This window comes from Osmerus eperlanus, chromosome 15 (genome assembly GCF_963692335.1).
Source record: "Osmerus eperlanus chromosome 15, fOsmEpe2.1, whole genome shotgun sequence".
NCBI classification, from domain to species: Eukaryota; Metazoa; Chordata; class Actinopteri; order Osmeriformes; family Osmeridae; genus Osmerus; species Osmerus eperlanus.
Genome location: NC_085032.1, coordinates 12669559 through 12688038, shown reverse-complemented (window position 1 = coordinate 12688038; position 18480 = coordinate 12669559). Strand labels below are relative to the sequence as shown.

Here is an 18480-nt window from a genome sequence, read left to right as displayed (position 1 = left end):
GCGTCATGTTAATTGATCAATCACAGTCTAGGAGGTTCTCATAGTGACACCTCAGAGCCTGATAGAGCAATCAGTTTCCCTGCCAAGTGCATGACCTGTGTGTGTGTGTGCATGTGTGTATGTGTGTGTGGGGAAATGTGTGTGTGTGTGTGTGTGTGAGACACTATGGCCACACAAGAATGTGGTTTTGTTCTGACGATTTTATGAATGATTATAAAAACACACTCGCAAATTCTGTGGAGTGATGCAATACTTCAAGTTACCAGAGTTAGCCAACAAGAACTTAGAGTCAGTCATGGGACTTGTGCATTAAGCACTTACACATCTGCAGTAAGATTGAATTTAACTAACTCTAGGTTCCCTCTTGTATTCCAGCACAAAAAGATTAAAAAATTCTAAAAGATATTACCTAAAAGAGTTCTCTTTTAGGTAATATGTGAGCTTTTGTTTTAAAAACGTAAAATGTTCAATTTAAATGCATGGAGATTTACTTTCTGTGCATAAAACATAATACAACAAATGAATCAAATTTCAGTTTATAATTATATGTGTTCGGTACAAAATCCTGCAGATACTCCTTGCTTCCAGGAAGTTGAAGGGGCCATTAGCATTAGCCTTAGCATTAGCCTTAGCATAAGCGTCAGCGCTAACCTAGGCATTAGCCTTGGCATTAGTGTTTAAGAATGTTCCAAGCTCATGGTTCTCCTCACTGCACCTCATTCTGGGCCACTGTGCCTGACTCCAGAAGCGTGCTGATGACATCATCACTGTAGGACAGCGTGTCCCTCAGGACCTGGATGGTGTGTTGACCAATCAAAGGAGGGTGTGTCGGCTCCCCTATCTCAAAGCTGCTGAAACGCACGGCTGGACCTATAAAGTATCGGAACAGAAGAATAACTGTTATTATAACTCTTTAATAATTATAATAATAATATAACATACATGTCCTAACAGCAAATGTCATGTTTCTATAACTGTCCCATTACTTGGCCATTCATTGAGTCATTCATTCACGAATATAGAACTTCATTCATCAGAGGGCGGGAATCAAGCTCATGTCCTTCTCCTGGGGTCAGGATTAACTGTTCCTCCGGCACGCTCTCAACCAGCAGCAGGAGAAGGAGAAAGAGGGTGATGTATAGGTGGAAAGAAGGGCAGCCTGGTTTCAATGAAGACACAAGCTAAACTCTGACATCCAAGAGCTGGCAGAGAGGGTAGGAAAGGGGGAAAGAGAGTAGGAGAGAAGCTGCATGGAAAAGAACAGAGGTTAGGACAGTCGAGAGGAACTGAGGGAGGGTAGAGCGGAACCCTAAAAACAAGTGTGCATGCTTGTGAGGGATGGAACCCTGATCACGAGTGTGTGTGTGCGTGTGTGGGGAGCACGTGTGGTTTCTCTTAACCCCTTGATGTCTGAGCAGTTAGGAGGGATGACTCCACCACAACCTCCTTCTACGCAGTATGCACCCCTCCCTCTTGTCCCTCTCACTCCCTCTGTTGCTTTGTCTCCTTCTACCCCCTCTCCCTCCCTCCCTCCCTCTCTCTCTCTCCCTCCCTCCCTCCCTCTCTCTCTCTCTCTCTCATCTTTTTCTTTCTCTAACTTACTCTCTCCCTCATTTACTCCTTTCTTCTTTCCAGATATGAGGGCAGCCGCAGGGCTCATCTTCAGCCACGAGACATCTGCTACTCCTCAGCCTTTCCAGTCCTCCATCCTTCCACTTCCACTTCCAGCCCTCTACCACCACCAGCCCCAAATCCAGCCCAAGGCTCACACCTCCAACCTACTCTCTCTCTCTCTCTCTCTCTCTCTCTCTCTCTCTCTCTCTCTCTCTCTCTCTCTCTCTCTCACTCCATCTCTCTCTCTCACTCCATCTCTCTCTCTCACTCCATCTCTCTCTCTCCATCTCTCTATCTCTCTCTCTCCCTCATTCCTGTCTGAATAGCCTAATGGTGTCCAGTCTTTTGTTCAGCTGGGGACAAACTGCTCTGATCACATCCCTTCAGCCGGTCCCGCGCTCTGAGAATACAAGTAAAACGTGTCCGTCACATGCATACACACACGCACGCACATAATTCAGATACAGTTCCAACTCATTAAGCACTACGCTGGTGGGACAGTGTAGGGGATGCACAGCCACAAAGCAGATTGGCCAGTCTGATGTGTGTGTGTTTTTGTGTGTGCTTGTGTGTATGTGTGTGTGTGTGTTTGTGAGAGTCAACCAAGCATTTTTTGTTACTTTCCGGTTGGTTCCACAGAGTTCCCTTGTATGGTTCCGAGGAGGGAACCGTGACCCGTGACAACCTCACTCTTTGCCCTCTGGCTGTTCCTGGAATGACTGAACAGGTTCTAGAAACTGACCAGAATAGCCTGGTATGGACACCAGCACTGCTGTGGTCAGGCCAGGATGAGTCACCACTATATACACAACCCAAAAACAGACTATATATATCCACACTATCTATAGAGGAGGGAGGGAGATGTTCTGAGCTACCGTATCTTTACAAACTATATAGAGAGGGAGGAAGATAAAGGAAGAAAAAAGAGAGAGAGAGAGAGAGAGAGAGAGAGAGAGAGAGAGAGCAGTCTTCTCCAGCCTACCCTCTTCTAGTCTTCCAGGGAGGGATATGAGCAGGAGATGTATCAGGCAGCAGACCATGGATAAAGAAAGAGATCAAAAGGAAGGCAAGGAGATAAGAAAGAGAGGGATGTTAGGAGGAGAGGAATGAGCCTGCTCCTGACATCAGTAGCAGAGAAACACTTGTCGATAACAGGCAGGTAGCGTGTGTTTAGCATGTGCTTAGCATGTGCTTAGCATGTGCAGCTGGTGAGTCCCTGCTTCCACAAAAAGAGAGTGTGTGATCTTTTCATGCAGCACTGCTTCAGTGTTTGATACATTCAAGCTTTGATCTGTATGTTGTACTGGCTCATGCTGCCTTACTGAACTCTCCCCCTTCAACCTCCCATCCATCCCTCCCTCCCTCCCTCCATCCCTCCCCTCCCATCTCCTCCCTCCCATCCCATCCCTCCCTCCCATCATTCCTCCCTCCCATCATTCCTCCCTCCCATCTCCTCCCTCCCTCCCATCCCATCCCTCCCTCCCATCCCTCCCTCCCTCCCTGTCTCCATCCCATCCCTCCCATCATTCCTCCCTCCCACCCATTTCCCTCCTCTGTCTCCAAGAGAGAAGCTCTGACTCAAGGTGTCTCTGCGCTAACACTAACAAGTGGAGAGATAAATCACTCAGCATGATATTACAGGGATTTCCACCGGAAGACAAAACCAGCAGAGATGCATCACAGGGGACTGGAACTGGAGGGACTAGCACCTAAAGCTGCTTCACTGGCAGACTGGATTAACAGAGATATATGGTGCTGACTGGTCCAGGAATGACTCGGAAAGAGGGAAGGAAGAAAGGAAGAAAGAAAAAGTAAAAAAGAATGAAGAAAAAGGAAGAAAGGAAAGAAGGAATGGTCTGGTATGTCAGGCATGGTGAAAGTACAGTGAGTTTACATATGACAGCAATCTGTGGATCAACTGAGCTTTTCTTGACCAATTTAAGACTAAAAAATAAAAATCGACCACAAAGTCCCCTGAGCTTCATGTCATGTGGCGATCTGGCCGGATCAGCTCCCTCTTTTCTCTCTCTCTCTCTCTCTCCTCTCTCTCTCTCTCTCTCTCTCTCTCTCTCTCTCTCTCTCTCTCTCTCTCTCTCTCTCTCTCTCTCTCTCTCTCTCTCTCTCTCTCTCTCTCTCTCTCTCTCTCTCTCTCTCTCTCTCTCTCTCTCTCTCTCTCTCTCTCTCTTTCCTCTCCCAATCCTTCCCTCTCTGAAGGATAAGGGCTGAGATCAGTGTTCTCACCAATGAAGACCATATTTGAGGTGGCAGCTTTTGGTTACACAAGGTGTGTGTTTGTGTGTGTGTGGCTGTGTGTGTTAATGGGGTCAAACAGTGCAGGAACAAAGGGAGTAACTGAGCAGTAACACAATACCCTGTTGTGATGTTCTGCAGAAAGTTCTGGAAGAGCCTGAGGAGTAATAATAACACACCAATGAGGCGTGACCGTCTGGGTCGGCCTGGGGTCTACGTACATGGCCTGTAAACATCCCTTACCCTCTACTTCTCTTCTACATGAAGGCTTCATCATCAGTATATCCAATGTAATCTGATCTCCATGGTGATATTGTGCCTCTGTTTAGCACGGAATAGGAAATAATGGTATTCAGGCTGTAATTCTGGAAAACTGTCATAAAGGCTTATTGAAATACAACGCAAGGCAGATTACTGCATAGCTGAAGAAGTGCTAGAAATGGCTACAACCTGACCATTCGTGGTAGGTGACCAGGAATGGGCCAGGTCGGATCTCAAGGCCTAGTTCACACACACACACACACACACAAACACACACACACAAACACACTTAGACACACACACAAACACTGCTGTCTGACTGGCTGACCGGGACTCTGCCCCCATGCTTCAGACAGATCAAATGAACGGGAATATTTTAGGAAAGGCCAGACAATCAGATGCCATTAATGAGGCTGTTACACAATGAGCCTTGTTGGTGTATGTATGTGTGTCAGTGTGAGTGTGTGTATGTGTGTGTGCATGTTTGTGTACGTGTGTATCTTTGTGTGTCAGTGCTGTTACATAAGGTGACCACCAGCTCTCCCGCTCCTTTCCGTCTCCTGACATTACCGTATTTTCCGGACTATAAGTCACACTTTTTTTCATAGTTTGGCTGGTCCTGCAACTTATAGTCAGGTGCGACTTATGTATTAAACAACATATCATTTAACATGTTTTTAAATGTTAATTCATACTGACTGACATGAACCAACAAGTTCAACGGATTCAGCGATGTGGAATGAGATCGGGAGCTTGGTGAACTAGCTTACCGGTAACTTGCTTGTTGGACTCGCTAGCTTGTTATGTTAATTTAGCCCATTCAGCCTCCCAGGTATGTTCTTTATGCTTTTGTGTAGCTGAATAACTGTTAATGTGTTACGTTAACATACCGGACACCTATTCAGCCTGTTGTTCTGTGTGCTATTGTGTAGTGGAATAACTTTCCTTTCCCGATTAAATATTTGTTCTTGGTCTTGGATTTTATGAAATACATTTCTAAATAAATGCGATTTATAGTCCAGTGCTACTTATATATGTTTTTTTTCTCTTCATGATGCATTTTTTTTACTGATGCGATTTATACTCCGGAGCGATTTATAGTCCGGAAAATACGGTACATCATGTTTACAGATCTGGACCCTCCAGACGCTAATGGCCAGATTTTCTCTCCTCTTTGTCCAGAAGGACAAATCATTGAAAAGACAATGGAGGTGCTTTTCTGAGCGACACGTTTTTAAGGCGCATCACCCGACAACCAGACCATAATAGCACAATCCCTACTCTGTCCACCAAGACCAGCCACAGAGCAGACGGAGAAAGACATGAGGGGAAACAATAAAAGCACACAGTGAAAGAATGGAGAGGCAAGATACAAAACTAATTAGTGATGGTGGGATGACATTTTTGTCCTTTCTTCTCCTGTGTTTGATAAACAAGAGAAAAAAGGAAGACACAGGAAGAGACTAAGAGGGGGATGGAGGAAAGGTCAGTAGACACATGTTGAATAGGCCTCAACTTCTGATGGTGCTCAGGACCATGGATACCAGAATAAGAAGAAAGAAAGAAAGAAAGAAAGAAGGGGGGAGAGGAAACAAAGAAAGGGAGATTTGGAGAAGATGACAGAGAGTGGTTGAGGTGGAGAAAAAGAGAAAGAGGGAAAGGAAAGAGAGAGAGGGGTGGAGGGAGAGAGATGGGGAGAAGCACTAAGGGATGTAATGTATATGAGGAGAGGATGTTGGTTTTGGGGTGGAGGTCAGGGCAGAGGTGTGTGTCTGTGTTGTGGTACTTGTGTATCCTTCCTCATCATCTAGTGATCTGTTTCATATGGGGGAACAACACAGAGGATACACACTCATAAACAACAGGTTGAAGCAATCAAACTCAGACATACACCACTACCACTGATTGCGTTTGTGTTTGTATGGGTGTGTACATGTATTCATGCCTGTGTGTGTGTGTGTCACTCCAGGGAACATGGCTGACATCAAACACTGCTCAGTTCACAAAGTAACAGAATTGAGATCCCATTCAAAGCCCAACCGCCATGCTTCTAGAAGTGGTTCCGCCGAGGGTTCATCAGGACAGGGTCCCAGCCAGGCCTCCCTGAGCCAAACACAACACACGGTCGTCTATCTCCATGCTGCTGTCTCAACTGCTCAGTCTGGGTTAGATGTGTGAAGTATAGAGTTGTCCATGAAGGGTTCTGTCATAGGCCAAACCGTCTGGATGGAAATAGGCAGACAACGAACACATAGGACTCAGGGGGAACATACATACACACACACACACACACACACACACACACTCTTTCTGTCTGCGTTGACTGCTGAGCAGACAGAAATGTGCTTGTTGGTTTATATCCTAGAAGTTTGTAGGTTTATATATTGTTGGTTTATATCCTAGCAGTTTGTAGGTTTATAAATTGTCGGTTTATATCCTAGAAGTTTGTAGGTTTATATATTGTTGGTTTATATCCTAGCAGTTTGTAGGTTTATATATTGTTGGTTTACATCCTGGCAGTTGCTTCGTTGTACTAGAGAAAGGACAAAATGTGCGATAAAAGGAGGACAGGAGAAGAGACAATTAGGATATGATTTGTGTGTGTGAGTGTCTGACCTGGTACAGAGATGTGTCCAGCAGTAGGGTGAGTCATCTTCTGGATCAAGCCATTGTGGGCCACCTGAGACACCAAAAAATTACAACATTAAACTCAACAACAATAAAGTTAAGGAGGATTTGTAATATTCATTGACATTCTGACATGAGATCGTGCATCTTATTAGCCCAGATGTAGTATTCTGAGATGACTTTCAGTCAGGGTCACGATGACAGTCTGACCAAAAAAATCCCACAAGCACTAGTATAAAACTTGCTCCCGTCCACAGCCCACCTCCTCTGCCCATCACAGTGCCCCTGTTAGCTCGCTCTCCTCCCTGCCAGGCCTTGTTACCATCACCAGCATGGCTATACATCACAAACTCCCTGTCTGACAGTTACGTAAGACCAGACAGACAGGCCACACACACACAGTATCTCTCTCTCTCCATCCCTATCTCCATTTCCAATCCCTGTCTACCCCCCCTCCAGCTCTCTCTCTCTCTCCAAGGGGAAAGCCTTCATGCAGTGGTGCACTTATGGGTGATGAGAGCGATGTGTGTCATAGGTCTCCCTCCATCCCTCCTTCTTTTCCCAGTAGTGTCTGTGGCCTCTCTTACGAGGAAGTTCTTCCACCAGGGAGACAACTCACAGACACACAAACAGATTTGGAAAACATTTAAAGCAGAAACCTCACAGTTTGACAAAGTTACCATGACCTTCACAGGCCTTTGACTGGTGCCTGGAAGTAAACATAACTCAACAGGGAACCCATGGGTGGACGGATGGATGGAGGGATGAATGAATGGACGGAGAATGGACGGACAGAGGGATGGATGGATGGACGGAAGGATGGATGATAAAAACATTTGTTTTTCAAATTCAGATGCTCTCAAACTGTCTCAGTCTACTGCAGATGTAATTAGAGAGGGAGGGAGGGAGAGAGAATGAGGGAGGGAGAGAGAGAGAAGGAGGGAGAGAGGGAGATAATGATGATGTGTTTTCCAAAGAGAGCTTTTATTATGGAGCTCTTCCTGGTGGATATCTGAGTCTGGGAAAGCTTCTGAGGGAAGAATAACAGTCAAGACCTTGAGTACCCTGTTGACCCACACACACATACATATTTACCAACACACCCACACACACACACAGACAACAACACCCCCACCCCAACATACACACACAGATACTAACAAACACACACACATACATACACACTTACATACACACATACACACTCAGGGTCACCACAGGCTCCCGTGCCTGTGACAGCACTTCCAGTTGGACACTGCTGTTTTTCTCCCAGAAGGCCACACATTTTGATTATGTTTGTTATCCTTACCGTTTGTTTACTTGTTTGTTAGTATTGCACTAGCTTGTTTACCTACTGTGTGGTACATCACACAGAGTTTGCTCAGACACCCACGCACATCAACGGACATGAGACAGCACTGATACCATCAGCAATGTCACCATAGTAACCTTCCCATAGTAACTTTCCTATAGTAACCTCACAACAGCTCTTCTCCCTGCTCTTCTCTACACCTCCTTGTTCCTTTCTTCTCCGTTCCGCTCTTCTGTACCCTTCTCTCCTCCCCCGCACTCCTGCATGCCCCTCCCTGTTTCTCTCTGGTCCTTTCTTCTCCACACCACACCATGATTAAAGAGAGAAAAGCTATAAACCAGAACATTGCAGTCAACCGCATCACACAACTCAAGACATGGCAGGAAATATGTACATGTTAGAGTGTGTGTGTGCTGTGTGTGTTTGTGTTCCATCACCAGACAGAAATGACAGTACTTCAGTTCTGCTGTATTCCTCCCAGGAGACAAATATGAGCCATGCTGAATATCCCCCCCCCCCCCCCCCCCCCAACACACACAAATAAAAAAGAGGAGGACGCAGGGACAAGGAAAGGGAGGGATGAGAAAGCAAAAAGAGTGAAACCAAGGTTGAAGTTAATGATAGGTCTTATTTCCTCCATGATATGTTAGTCAGAAGGCTCATTTATGAAACTGACAAACACACGCACATGCACCCGCAGACACTCTGTCTCTCTCTCTCTCTCTCTCTCTCTCTCTCTCTCTCTCTCTCACACACAACACACACACACACACACACACACACACACACACACACACACACACACACACACACACACACACACACACACACGCACACACACGCACACACACACACACACACAGGAGTGATGAGTTGTCCAATGGCTACTACAGTTACCCACTCAGAGAACCAAGGTGACCTGAGAAGGCGGAGGAGGAGGTGGAAACAAGAAGAGGGCATAAAACACATTATGACACATATACACACACACACATACACACATACACACACACACACACATCCTTCCACAGTTCCATGTGTTTCATACTGTATATAGTCTCCTGTTTCTGACTAAACATTTATCCAAGTCATGTGAACCTCAGGCCTCGCTTCACACCCCATTATGGGAGCTGTTTGTGTGTGTCTGTGTGTGTGTGTGTGTGTGTCTGTGTGTGTGTGTGTGCATGTGTGTGTCTGTGTGTGTGTGTGTGCATGTGTGTGTCTGTGTGTGTGTGTGTGTGTGCATGTGTGTGTCTGTGTGTGTGTGTGTGTGTGTGCATGTGTGTGTCTGTGTGTGTGTGTGTGTGTGTGTGCATGTGTGTGTGTCTGTGTGTCTTTGTGTGTGTGTGCTTCCTAGCTTGCATAAAGCGTACGTATGTCACCAAGCAAGCAGAACAAGGCAGGTTGGGATTTCCAGTTTATCCTGGAGCTGGTCCTGACAGACAGACGGCCTGCTTCTGGCAGGGGCGTAAACACATGACCTGTAGATGACCCGGGCCAGGGATGTGAACCATGCTCATCCAGGGATGTGAACCATGCTCATCCAGGGATGTGAACCATGCTCATCCAGGGAGAAGTGAGATGAATGTTCACCTTATGCAGACATGCACAAAGACAAACACATGATGTATTCACGCACACAAACAGTCACACACCACACACTAATGCACACACACGTGCAAACACACGTGCACACACACACGCACCCACAAATACACATCCAAACACACTACAAAGAGTTGGGGGCGTCCTGCCTGGCAGCTGAATGGCGCTGCTGGCACACCAGCTACGCATGTGTCTCACATCCAGCTCTGTGGAAACACCCGGCCATGTGTGTGTGTGTCGGCAGGCACGCAGTAAAGACCATGTTTATTTGTCTTTCTCTCATTCCTAACAGCTGTCGTGGAACACGAGGACCAGGGCCATACGACTGCTCCTGCTATCCCAACAGACCTCTACCTTTTCTTCCCTCTCTCGCTCTTTTTCCATCCATGCCTCCATCTCTCCATCCTTTGCCTCCCCTACTCAATGTTTCATTGTTTCACACCCCAATAATCCTTTATCTTCCTCCGTCCCTCTGTACCCTCCCCTCCATAACCCCCCCTTCCCCCCACCTCTCTCTCTCATCAGAATGACAATGAGGAGCGAGGAGATGAAAAGAAACTGGAGAAGAAGGAGGTGAAGGAAATCGGATGGAAATGGTAAAGGCCCATCCCCAAACAGTCTCCTCCGTGCACAATGAAATCCATGCAGAGTGTAATGTAATCTACTTGTTGACATCATTGCAACCTCATGTTAATCAGACTGTTACTCTTGTTATGTGTGGCAGAAAGGGATCCTGACAGAACAGCAGGATGAGGCCCTCCTCCCCTCTCATCTTCCCTCCCCTTTCCTTTCCCTTCTTTTCCACCCTCTCTCCTCTTTCCAGCTACTTTCCGAAGGTTTGAGAAGACCGGTCTAACAGAAGCTTCCAGAGACATTCATCTCCTTAATGAGAACGTGCGCAGCCCCGGGATGGATCTGTTACACTTACTAGAACCAGACCTTTCAGAGCATCCATCAGCAGGCCTGTCCTGGACCTGCACCCAGAACCGCACGTCAACACTCTGCCAGCAGGGGCCTGTAGACACGGGGGACAAGGGAGGAAAGACATACTCTCTTTCTCTCCGTTTCTCTCCATCCCTCTTTACCCTGGTCTCAGTCCTCCCATACTGAGCCCCCAACACACACTTATCACCTGCCTGGTGACCATGTGTTGCTGCTAAAGGGGTGGAAGGGCAGCTCCTGCAGCCTTTCTACCTCTGTAGAGCCCCAAGGTGGGGAGGGAGAGACGGGGGGGGGGGGGCTGTGTGACCCAGCCCTGGGTCCCATGTGCTTTGATTTTTAGGGGACCACTTCACCTCACGATGCTTCTCAACACGAGCCTTGATCAAAAGATAACCGGCTGATGAGAACATCATGCTACTTCTCCATCCCTCCTTTCTGCCATCTCACACACACGCTGTTTCAGCCATGTTTTTCCAGGGCTGAAGTGGTTCACTGGGATGTTTATTCATTCTTTTGATATGAAGTCGGCTTATATAAAGTGATTAATTCCTGTGGTCTAAAGCAGATTTTAGGGTGATTGAGACTGATAGCAGAGTGTGTCAGAATGTGCTATCCCTCCCTCCCTCCCTCCGTTCCTTCCTCTCAACCTCCTCATTACATGCTTCCTCCTTCTCTCCATACCTCTCCTCCGTCCCAGCCTCCCGCCCTCTGCCCCCCTCTTGGCTCACTCCCTCCTGCCCTAACCCTCCAGCTCTTTAGTGTCTTTGAAGCAGGCGATCTCTATGGACGGCTAGATCCTAAGAAGCGTTGAAGCCCTCAGCTAGTCAGGGGGTCAACGGAAGGGTCCTCCCAGCCCAGCAGACATGAAACTGACTAGCAGATGAGTGCTGGGGCTGGTGCTGTGTGTGTGTGTTCCAGGGGGTTGCAGTTTCCAGCATGCCCCTCCTGAGAGGGTCTTTGATTCCTCTGTCCATCCATCTCTCCCTATCTCCCTCCTCTCCTCCATCTCTCCCTCCATCTTGTCAGTGTAATGATGTCAGAACTCTCTCACTCCCTCTCCATCCCGCCCGCCCGCCCGCCCTTCCTCTGTGCTCTCTCCCATCCACCTCTCCTCCTCTTTGAAGTGATATGCTGTGAGCTTGACTCTCCCTGGGGTGAAGACACGCTTCCCCTGACACCTCGCCGACCCCATCACCCTACACACATTATGGTACATCACAGCACATCATGGGGTCTGACTCTGAGCAGGGGGAAAGGTGTGTGTTTGTGTGTGAGTGTGTGCATGTGTGACGGTGATGGGACACGGTCATTATCAATCCCGCTGAACTAAAACACATATTTATAGGACATAAAGAAGACTAGTGTTGGTGAGGTGACAGTGATGAGGATTGTTCCTGTGCTCTCCCTGTGTTTCCCTGCTGGCTGAGCCAGCTGCTGTATCTGGTTTCTACTGAGCGAGCACACACACAGACACAGACACACACACACACACACACACAGGGGTTTCCCTTGTAACCTATACTCCCCCATTACAGTGCTGTATGTCCCCTGGCAGTCTATCTATACAGATATAATAATATAATAGTGAGGTATGAACACACACACACGCAGCTCAGATCTTGAGTCTACAGAGGGAGTGCACTACTGACCTGTTCCTGTCAGGTCTGGCCTCCTGCCCTCTAGGGGGCAGTATCAAGTATCTCACAGCTCTGCTCCCCTGGGGGCTGGGGTGAGTGAGAGAGGAGCTGAGTGCTGTGAAGGACTTGGACACCTCTGTAGCAGAACTGGCTTCTGGGTGTGTGCGTGTGTGTGTGTGTGGGGGGGTGTATGCGTGCATGTGTGTGCAGGAGCGATGGTCAGACCATATGGAGTGTCTGTGTGTGTGTGTGTGTGTGTGAAGATGAAGTGGGTCTGCAAGTTTGATCCAACCAGGCAGGAAGTTCTCTTTTCAGTGGAAAAACAGCAACTTACTCTGCTCCTCTAATAAGTAACACCTGACAACTTGACAGAGTCTTCACTCAACATCTCCAAGACTTCTGGAACTCACCATCCTCAATAATGGGAGATACTTATCACTTCAGTGAAAGGGATATTGCAGGAACATCCACACATCCGCACACACACACACACTGCGTTTACAATGACACCTGTGCCTTGGATAAAGGAGAATCCAGACACATTCTCTACTTATTACACTGAGGTCAGCCTCTGAACTTGAGATCGGGGGCGGAGGTGACCATTCACCATCATCATGGTTGGGGTGTGCTTGATTTAACTTCCCTAGCTTTCCCAGCAAGCTAGTTTAATTGAAACACAGCAGGTCATAGAATGGTTTATCTATCCAACATTCACCACATGCTCATCCTCTGCCGAGGTTCCCTTCCTCTCTCTCTGCCTCTCTGCCTCTCTTTCCCTTTCTCTCTCGCTCGTTCTCTCGCTCTTTCTCTCAGTCCTTCACTGTCCCTCTCTCTTGGCAGTAATATAAAAAGGATTTCCTGTGGCCGAGCAGGAGGAAATCCCCCCAGCTTCTCGTGAAGTGAGGGAGAGGGGGAGGGGGATGAGGAGGGAGGGAGAGAGAGGAAGGAGAAAACAAGAGAAGGAGCGAGGGAGAGAGGGAGAGAGGAATTGCGGGAAAGAAGGAGGGAAAGGAGGAAAGTCATGAGGAGGTTAGATGAGGTGCTTACACAACAGCACCGTTTCCCTGATCGTCCCAGTTCAAAGCAGGCGGGGATCCACCAGGATTCAATATGGACTATATCTGGAGGACGGGACAGAGGGATGGACGGAGGGAGAGAGGGGGGTGGGGGGGTGGGAGAGATGGTTGGAGAACAGAGCTGGAGAGAAGGATGGAGGATGGGTGGATAGAGGCCGGGTGGCAGAAAGAGGCATGTAGTGATGGACAGACAGATGGAGGATGGAACGGAGGGGTAGACAGACAGGAAGTGCTCAGTGTTTGTACAGGTGTGGTAGTATTCAATGGTCCTATGTTTGACTGAGGGCAACAAATGGTAGGAGAAAGAGAGAGGAGGGAAATATAATCCTATCCCTTGATATGTTATAGTCAGAATGCTTATCTATGAAACTGAAAAACACATGCACGAGCGCGCGTGCACGCGTGCACGCACACACACACCCTGCAGGCATTCCTTCTGTCTAGAGCATCAATGGTCCTGATCCAACACCCCACTCTGTGGTCACACATGTCAGCAAAGCTGTTCAAGCGTGTGAGTGTGTGTGTGGGAGGGGTGGTCAAGTGCAAAAGGGTCAGAGAATGACTGTCACTATGACCCAAGCATGTGTTGGACTGTGAGAACGTGGAACAGAGAGAGAGAGAGAGAGAGAGAGAGAGAGAGAGAGAGAGAGAGAGAGAGAGAGAGAGAGAGAGAGAGAGAGAGAAGAGAGAGAGAGAGAGAGAGAGAGAGAGAGGTGATATGTTAAGTAGATATCTTTGGGAAAGCCTTCTCCTTGACTTTTGTATCTGTCTATTTTTCCCATTACAGACTAATAAGAAGTGACATCCTCCATTTCATAAACTAAACCTGACTGTTCCCTAAACCAGAAACAGTTAAATTGCACACACACACACACGCACATACACACACACACATATACCAATGTGGAAGGACAGGGATAATTGCTGTACTTTGTACCTGGCATCATGCATCGTGGTTAGAAAGAGAGGTAAGACAGAGAGAGGGCTAGAGAGAGAGACAGAGAGAGAGAGCGAGCGAGGGAACCACAGAGAGAGAGGGAGAGACACAGAGAGTGAGGGAGGGAGGGAAAGTTTGTGGAGGTAAGCTGAGGACAAGACCTAAATAAGATTCAGAGCAGCTCTATATTCTAATCTATAGCATTACACCTCCGCTTTCTTCAATATATCCCTCCCTCTTTCTCTCTCTATCTTTCTCTCTCTACCTTTCTCTCTCTACTCTCTCCATCTCTCTCTCTACTCTCTCTCTAGTGCTGCAGTCTGTGCTCTCTCCTCCTCTGACCTCCACAGGGGAGAAGACATTCTGAACATTCTGAACATCCTTTCATTTTTCACATCCCTGCTTAAAAGCCCCCCTTCCAATCCCCACACACACAATCACACACATACACATCCTGGATGCTGACAGGTGGCTGAGAGTTGAGTTGATCAGTCACACAGGGCTTTGATGTGAGAGATAGAGGGATGGAGAGGTATAAAGGGCTAGAAAGATGAAGAGATGGCGAGATGAAGGGGTGGAGGGATACTCTAAAGTAAACTGAGGTTCTATAAGGACACACTTGTGTGACTTATGTATCTGTTTTGTGTGTGTTTGTATGAGTAGGTGCAAGCATGTACGTGAGTGGACAGTTGTGTGTGTTCAAGTATGTGTATGTAGACAAGAGATGATGTGTGTGTGTTGGTATGTGGGTGCAAGCGTGTGTGTGTGTGTGTACGAGAGAAGGTACAAGAGAGGATGCATGTTAGTGTGGGTGCACGTGGACAGGTGCGTTTGTGTGTACGTGTGTGCGAGTGGGTTTGTGTGTGCGTCACCACTGTCCACGGTTGTCACCTCTCTCACACTCGACGACCATCTTCTGGTGAGTCATTCCACCCTGGGGAAACACCAGTCCCCTCCTGGTCACCCACACACACACACACACTGAGACCTGACCTTGCACATTCTGATGTTGACCACAGCTGGCACTTCAGGAGTTTTTCAATGTGGGAGGAGCCAACTGAGGGGGAGGAGTCTATTTAAAACAGTGCTGCCAACTGTAGCAAAGTTCAGTCAAGGTAGGTTGAAGTGTATACATATATACACAAAACATTGAAGAGGGGTTAGGGTTAGCTTAGTGAGGCCTGACAGCAGTGGCAGTGATCACTGCTGAAAAGAACAAGAGGCGGAGCAGAAGAGTGGAAAGCTGTGCCCAGAGACAGAGGAGGCAGGGAGGGGGCTAACGAGCGCCACGTTTGGTGGGTCTGCTGACTCATTACAGTAAGCTGGTCCAGATGCAGAGGTTCTGGTTCTGGAGGAGAACTGCTGGTAACAAGCTGGGCCGGACCGAGCTATTGAAGAACGATTAACTATGATTGAATAACCACAGAAGCAGGAAATCACTATCATCAGGCGAGTGTGTGTGTGTACAGTATGTGTGTGCGTGTGCGTGTGTGTGTGTACAGTATGTGTGTGTGACTAGCAGTCAACCCTCTACATCTGCTACACAGCAGAGTGAGATAGAAGATTAAGAATGATATAGAGACTGACTGACTGATTGACTGATTGTCTGATTGACTGACTGATTGACTGGCTAGCTGACTGGCTGACTGGTGAGGAAGAGAGAGATGGACTGAAAGGAGAGAGAAAGCAAGTTGAATGAAAAAGAGAAGTAGAGAGAGAGAAAGGATTGGGCCAGGGCTACATATAGTGTGTAGTCAGTTATGCATGGAGCCACATAACCTAGTGTGGTAATTAGAGCATGAGTTAACAAACTTCGGTCTGTCCACAATCCTCTCAGGTCAACAGATCCTCTCCTCTGACCACAATTAACATACACTGTCCTTCTCCCATTCTTTCTCTCAGCTGCATATTTCACACATTCTCTCACTCTTTCTGACTGATTGGATAAATAACATGCATTCCTCTCTCATATCATTGGTTGATGACAGTGAGGTCTGTATCAACCCCCTTTGCGTCCTACTCCCCCCCCCCCCCCCCAACCCCACACACACACACACTGCCAATCCACACACAGAAGACATTCTGTTCGTTGTTTGCTCTCTGAAAATAGACCTTTCACAAGGATTCAGTCCATTTGGTCTGGTCTGGGTTAAGTGGTCTGTACTGGTCTGGGTTAGCTGGTCCAGTCTGTTTAGTTTAGTGGTGTCTGCGATGGTCTGGTCTCAGCCAAGGATAGAAGAGGAAAAGGGGGTAGAGGCCAGGGACAAACAGATCTCTCGTCCTCCTCCTCAATAACTCTCATTCCTCCTCTCTCCAGCTCTGTTCCTCCATTCCTCTCTCTCCGTCTGTTTCTATCTCTGTCTCTCCATCTCTCTCACTCACTCTCCAACACTATCTCTCTCTCTCCCACCCAAGGGAGACCCCAGCTACATGTCCCGCCTCTTTAAGTGCTCCAGACCTCCTGTAAGATTTATCCTTCAGACTATGGCTGGGGATATGTGTGTGTGTGTGTGTGTGGTCTGAAGATGATGCAAAACAGAGATGATGGGGTGACATATAGATCTGCAAGCCAGACATGGATGTTTCCGGTCTGTTAATCTTTAGTAATTATAACTTAGTCATGACCAGCACAGTCTCTCTTCTTATTTCCTCCACTTCTCTCTTGCTCCTCCCCTCCCTCTCTTCTCAGGAGAAGGAGAGAAGTAAGGAGAAGATAACCGGAGAGGGAAAAGATACGACACGAGACTGTATGACCTGCAGCGTGTTTAGGTTTGCAGGGACGTCTGAAACGTGATAGGCTGAGGTCAACAATGTCATGTAACTCGGTAGCTCATCAGAGCATCTCTCCGCCCTGTCCCGCACAGCCATGTCTGGAACCACTGCCCTGACGTGTCACATACTAATCATCACATTCCACTGCGCTCTTCCGTTTGTCCTCCCCCCACTGCCGCGCCCCCTCCAGCCTCCTCCCCCTCCAGCCTCCTCCCCCTCCAGCCTCCTCCCCCTCCAGCCTCCTCCCGCTGGCCTCCCCTCCAGCTCTGCCAAAAGATGACCCTGGGAAAGTCTGGCTGAGTGTGCAAAGACATCTAGACAGTGGATGCACGGACAGTCAGGGGAGACAGACAGGGAGGGAGGGAGGGAGGGAGGGAGGGAGGGAGGGAGGGAGGGAGGGAGGGAGGGAGGGAAAGAGACAGGGAGGGAAAGAGACAGGTAGGCAGGGAGACAGACAGACAGGCAAACAGGCAGGCAGGGAGACAGACAGACAGGCAGGCAAACAGGCAGGCAGGCAGGCAAACGGTCAGACAAGCAGACAGAAAGTCAGACAGTGTCTATCTGTTTTCCTCAGGGTCATACAGAGAGGGGCACATACAGGGCGCTGACAGAATGGCGAGGGGGTGAGACTCAGAAAAGACTGGGGCTGGTTCAAACAGATATAATGTATGCGTGTGACAAAGAGTGAGAGAGAGCAAGACAATGAGGAATAGAAGGACAGAGTGAAGAAGGCCCAGTCTGCCAGACAGCGGTAGGTCCAGAGGGGTGAGGAAGAGAGTGCACAGAGGACCTCTATAGGCAGAACTACAAACTACACCTAAATCCCCCCAGATTCACCTGCTTTTACCACTCAAGTACTGCTATCACTGAATCAGAACCAGAAGTGTATACCATGGATGTGGTTCAGGTGTGAGAGAGAAACAGAGCGACTAAAACAGAGACAGAGGGAGGGAGAGAAGCAAAAGTGAGTAGGTTGTAGAGTAGAGTAGACTAAAGCAGAGTAGAATAAAGTAGAACAGGACAGAGTAGTGTAGACTAGATTATAATAGAATAGAGTTGAGCAGGGCAGAGTACAGTAGAGAAAGGCAGAGTAGAGCAGAGGTTTTAGAAAAGTAGAGTAGAGACAGATGTTGTTACTGCAGTCAAATATCTGCACTGAAAAAACATATCATGTCGAGGACAAGTGCTGAAGGTTGTTCAAGGACAGGTCTCACGATTCACAGAGCGTCACACTCTCTCTTACACACTTACACACACACCCACACACACAGAGATATGGAAAAGCTCTCTGACACACACACATTAATAAAGCTTGCAAAAACAAACAGATGCCATCCACATAAAACCACATATTTGATGCACCTGCAGGAGTGGAGGCATTTGTCTGAATGGGTTTATAGATCATCTTGAATTTAAAACACTAAATCAAACACACACACACACACA

At 47.8% G+C, this 18480-nt stretch overlaps 1 protein-coding gene across 1 annotated transcript in view; it reads right to left on the bottom strand.

Annotated features, from left to right (window-relative positions):
• Positions 1 to 520: 520 nt before the first annotated feature.
• The window catches only part of sugct (succinyl-CoA:glutarate-CoA transferase), a 37289-nt gene continuing 19329 nt past the window's right edge, over positions 521 to 18480 (bottom strand). The window contains 2 exon segments of the mRNA XM_062480128.1: positions 521 to 870; positions 6742 to 6805. Of these exon segments, the coding sequence (XP_062336112.1) occupies positions 707 to 870; positions 6742 to 6805 (228 nt within the window). The 3' untranslated portion in view covers positions 521 to 706.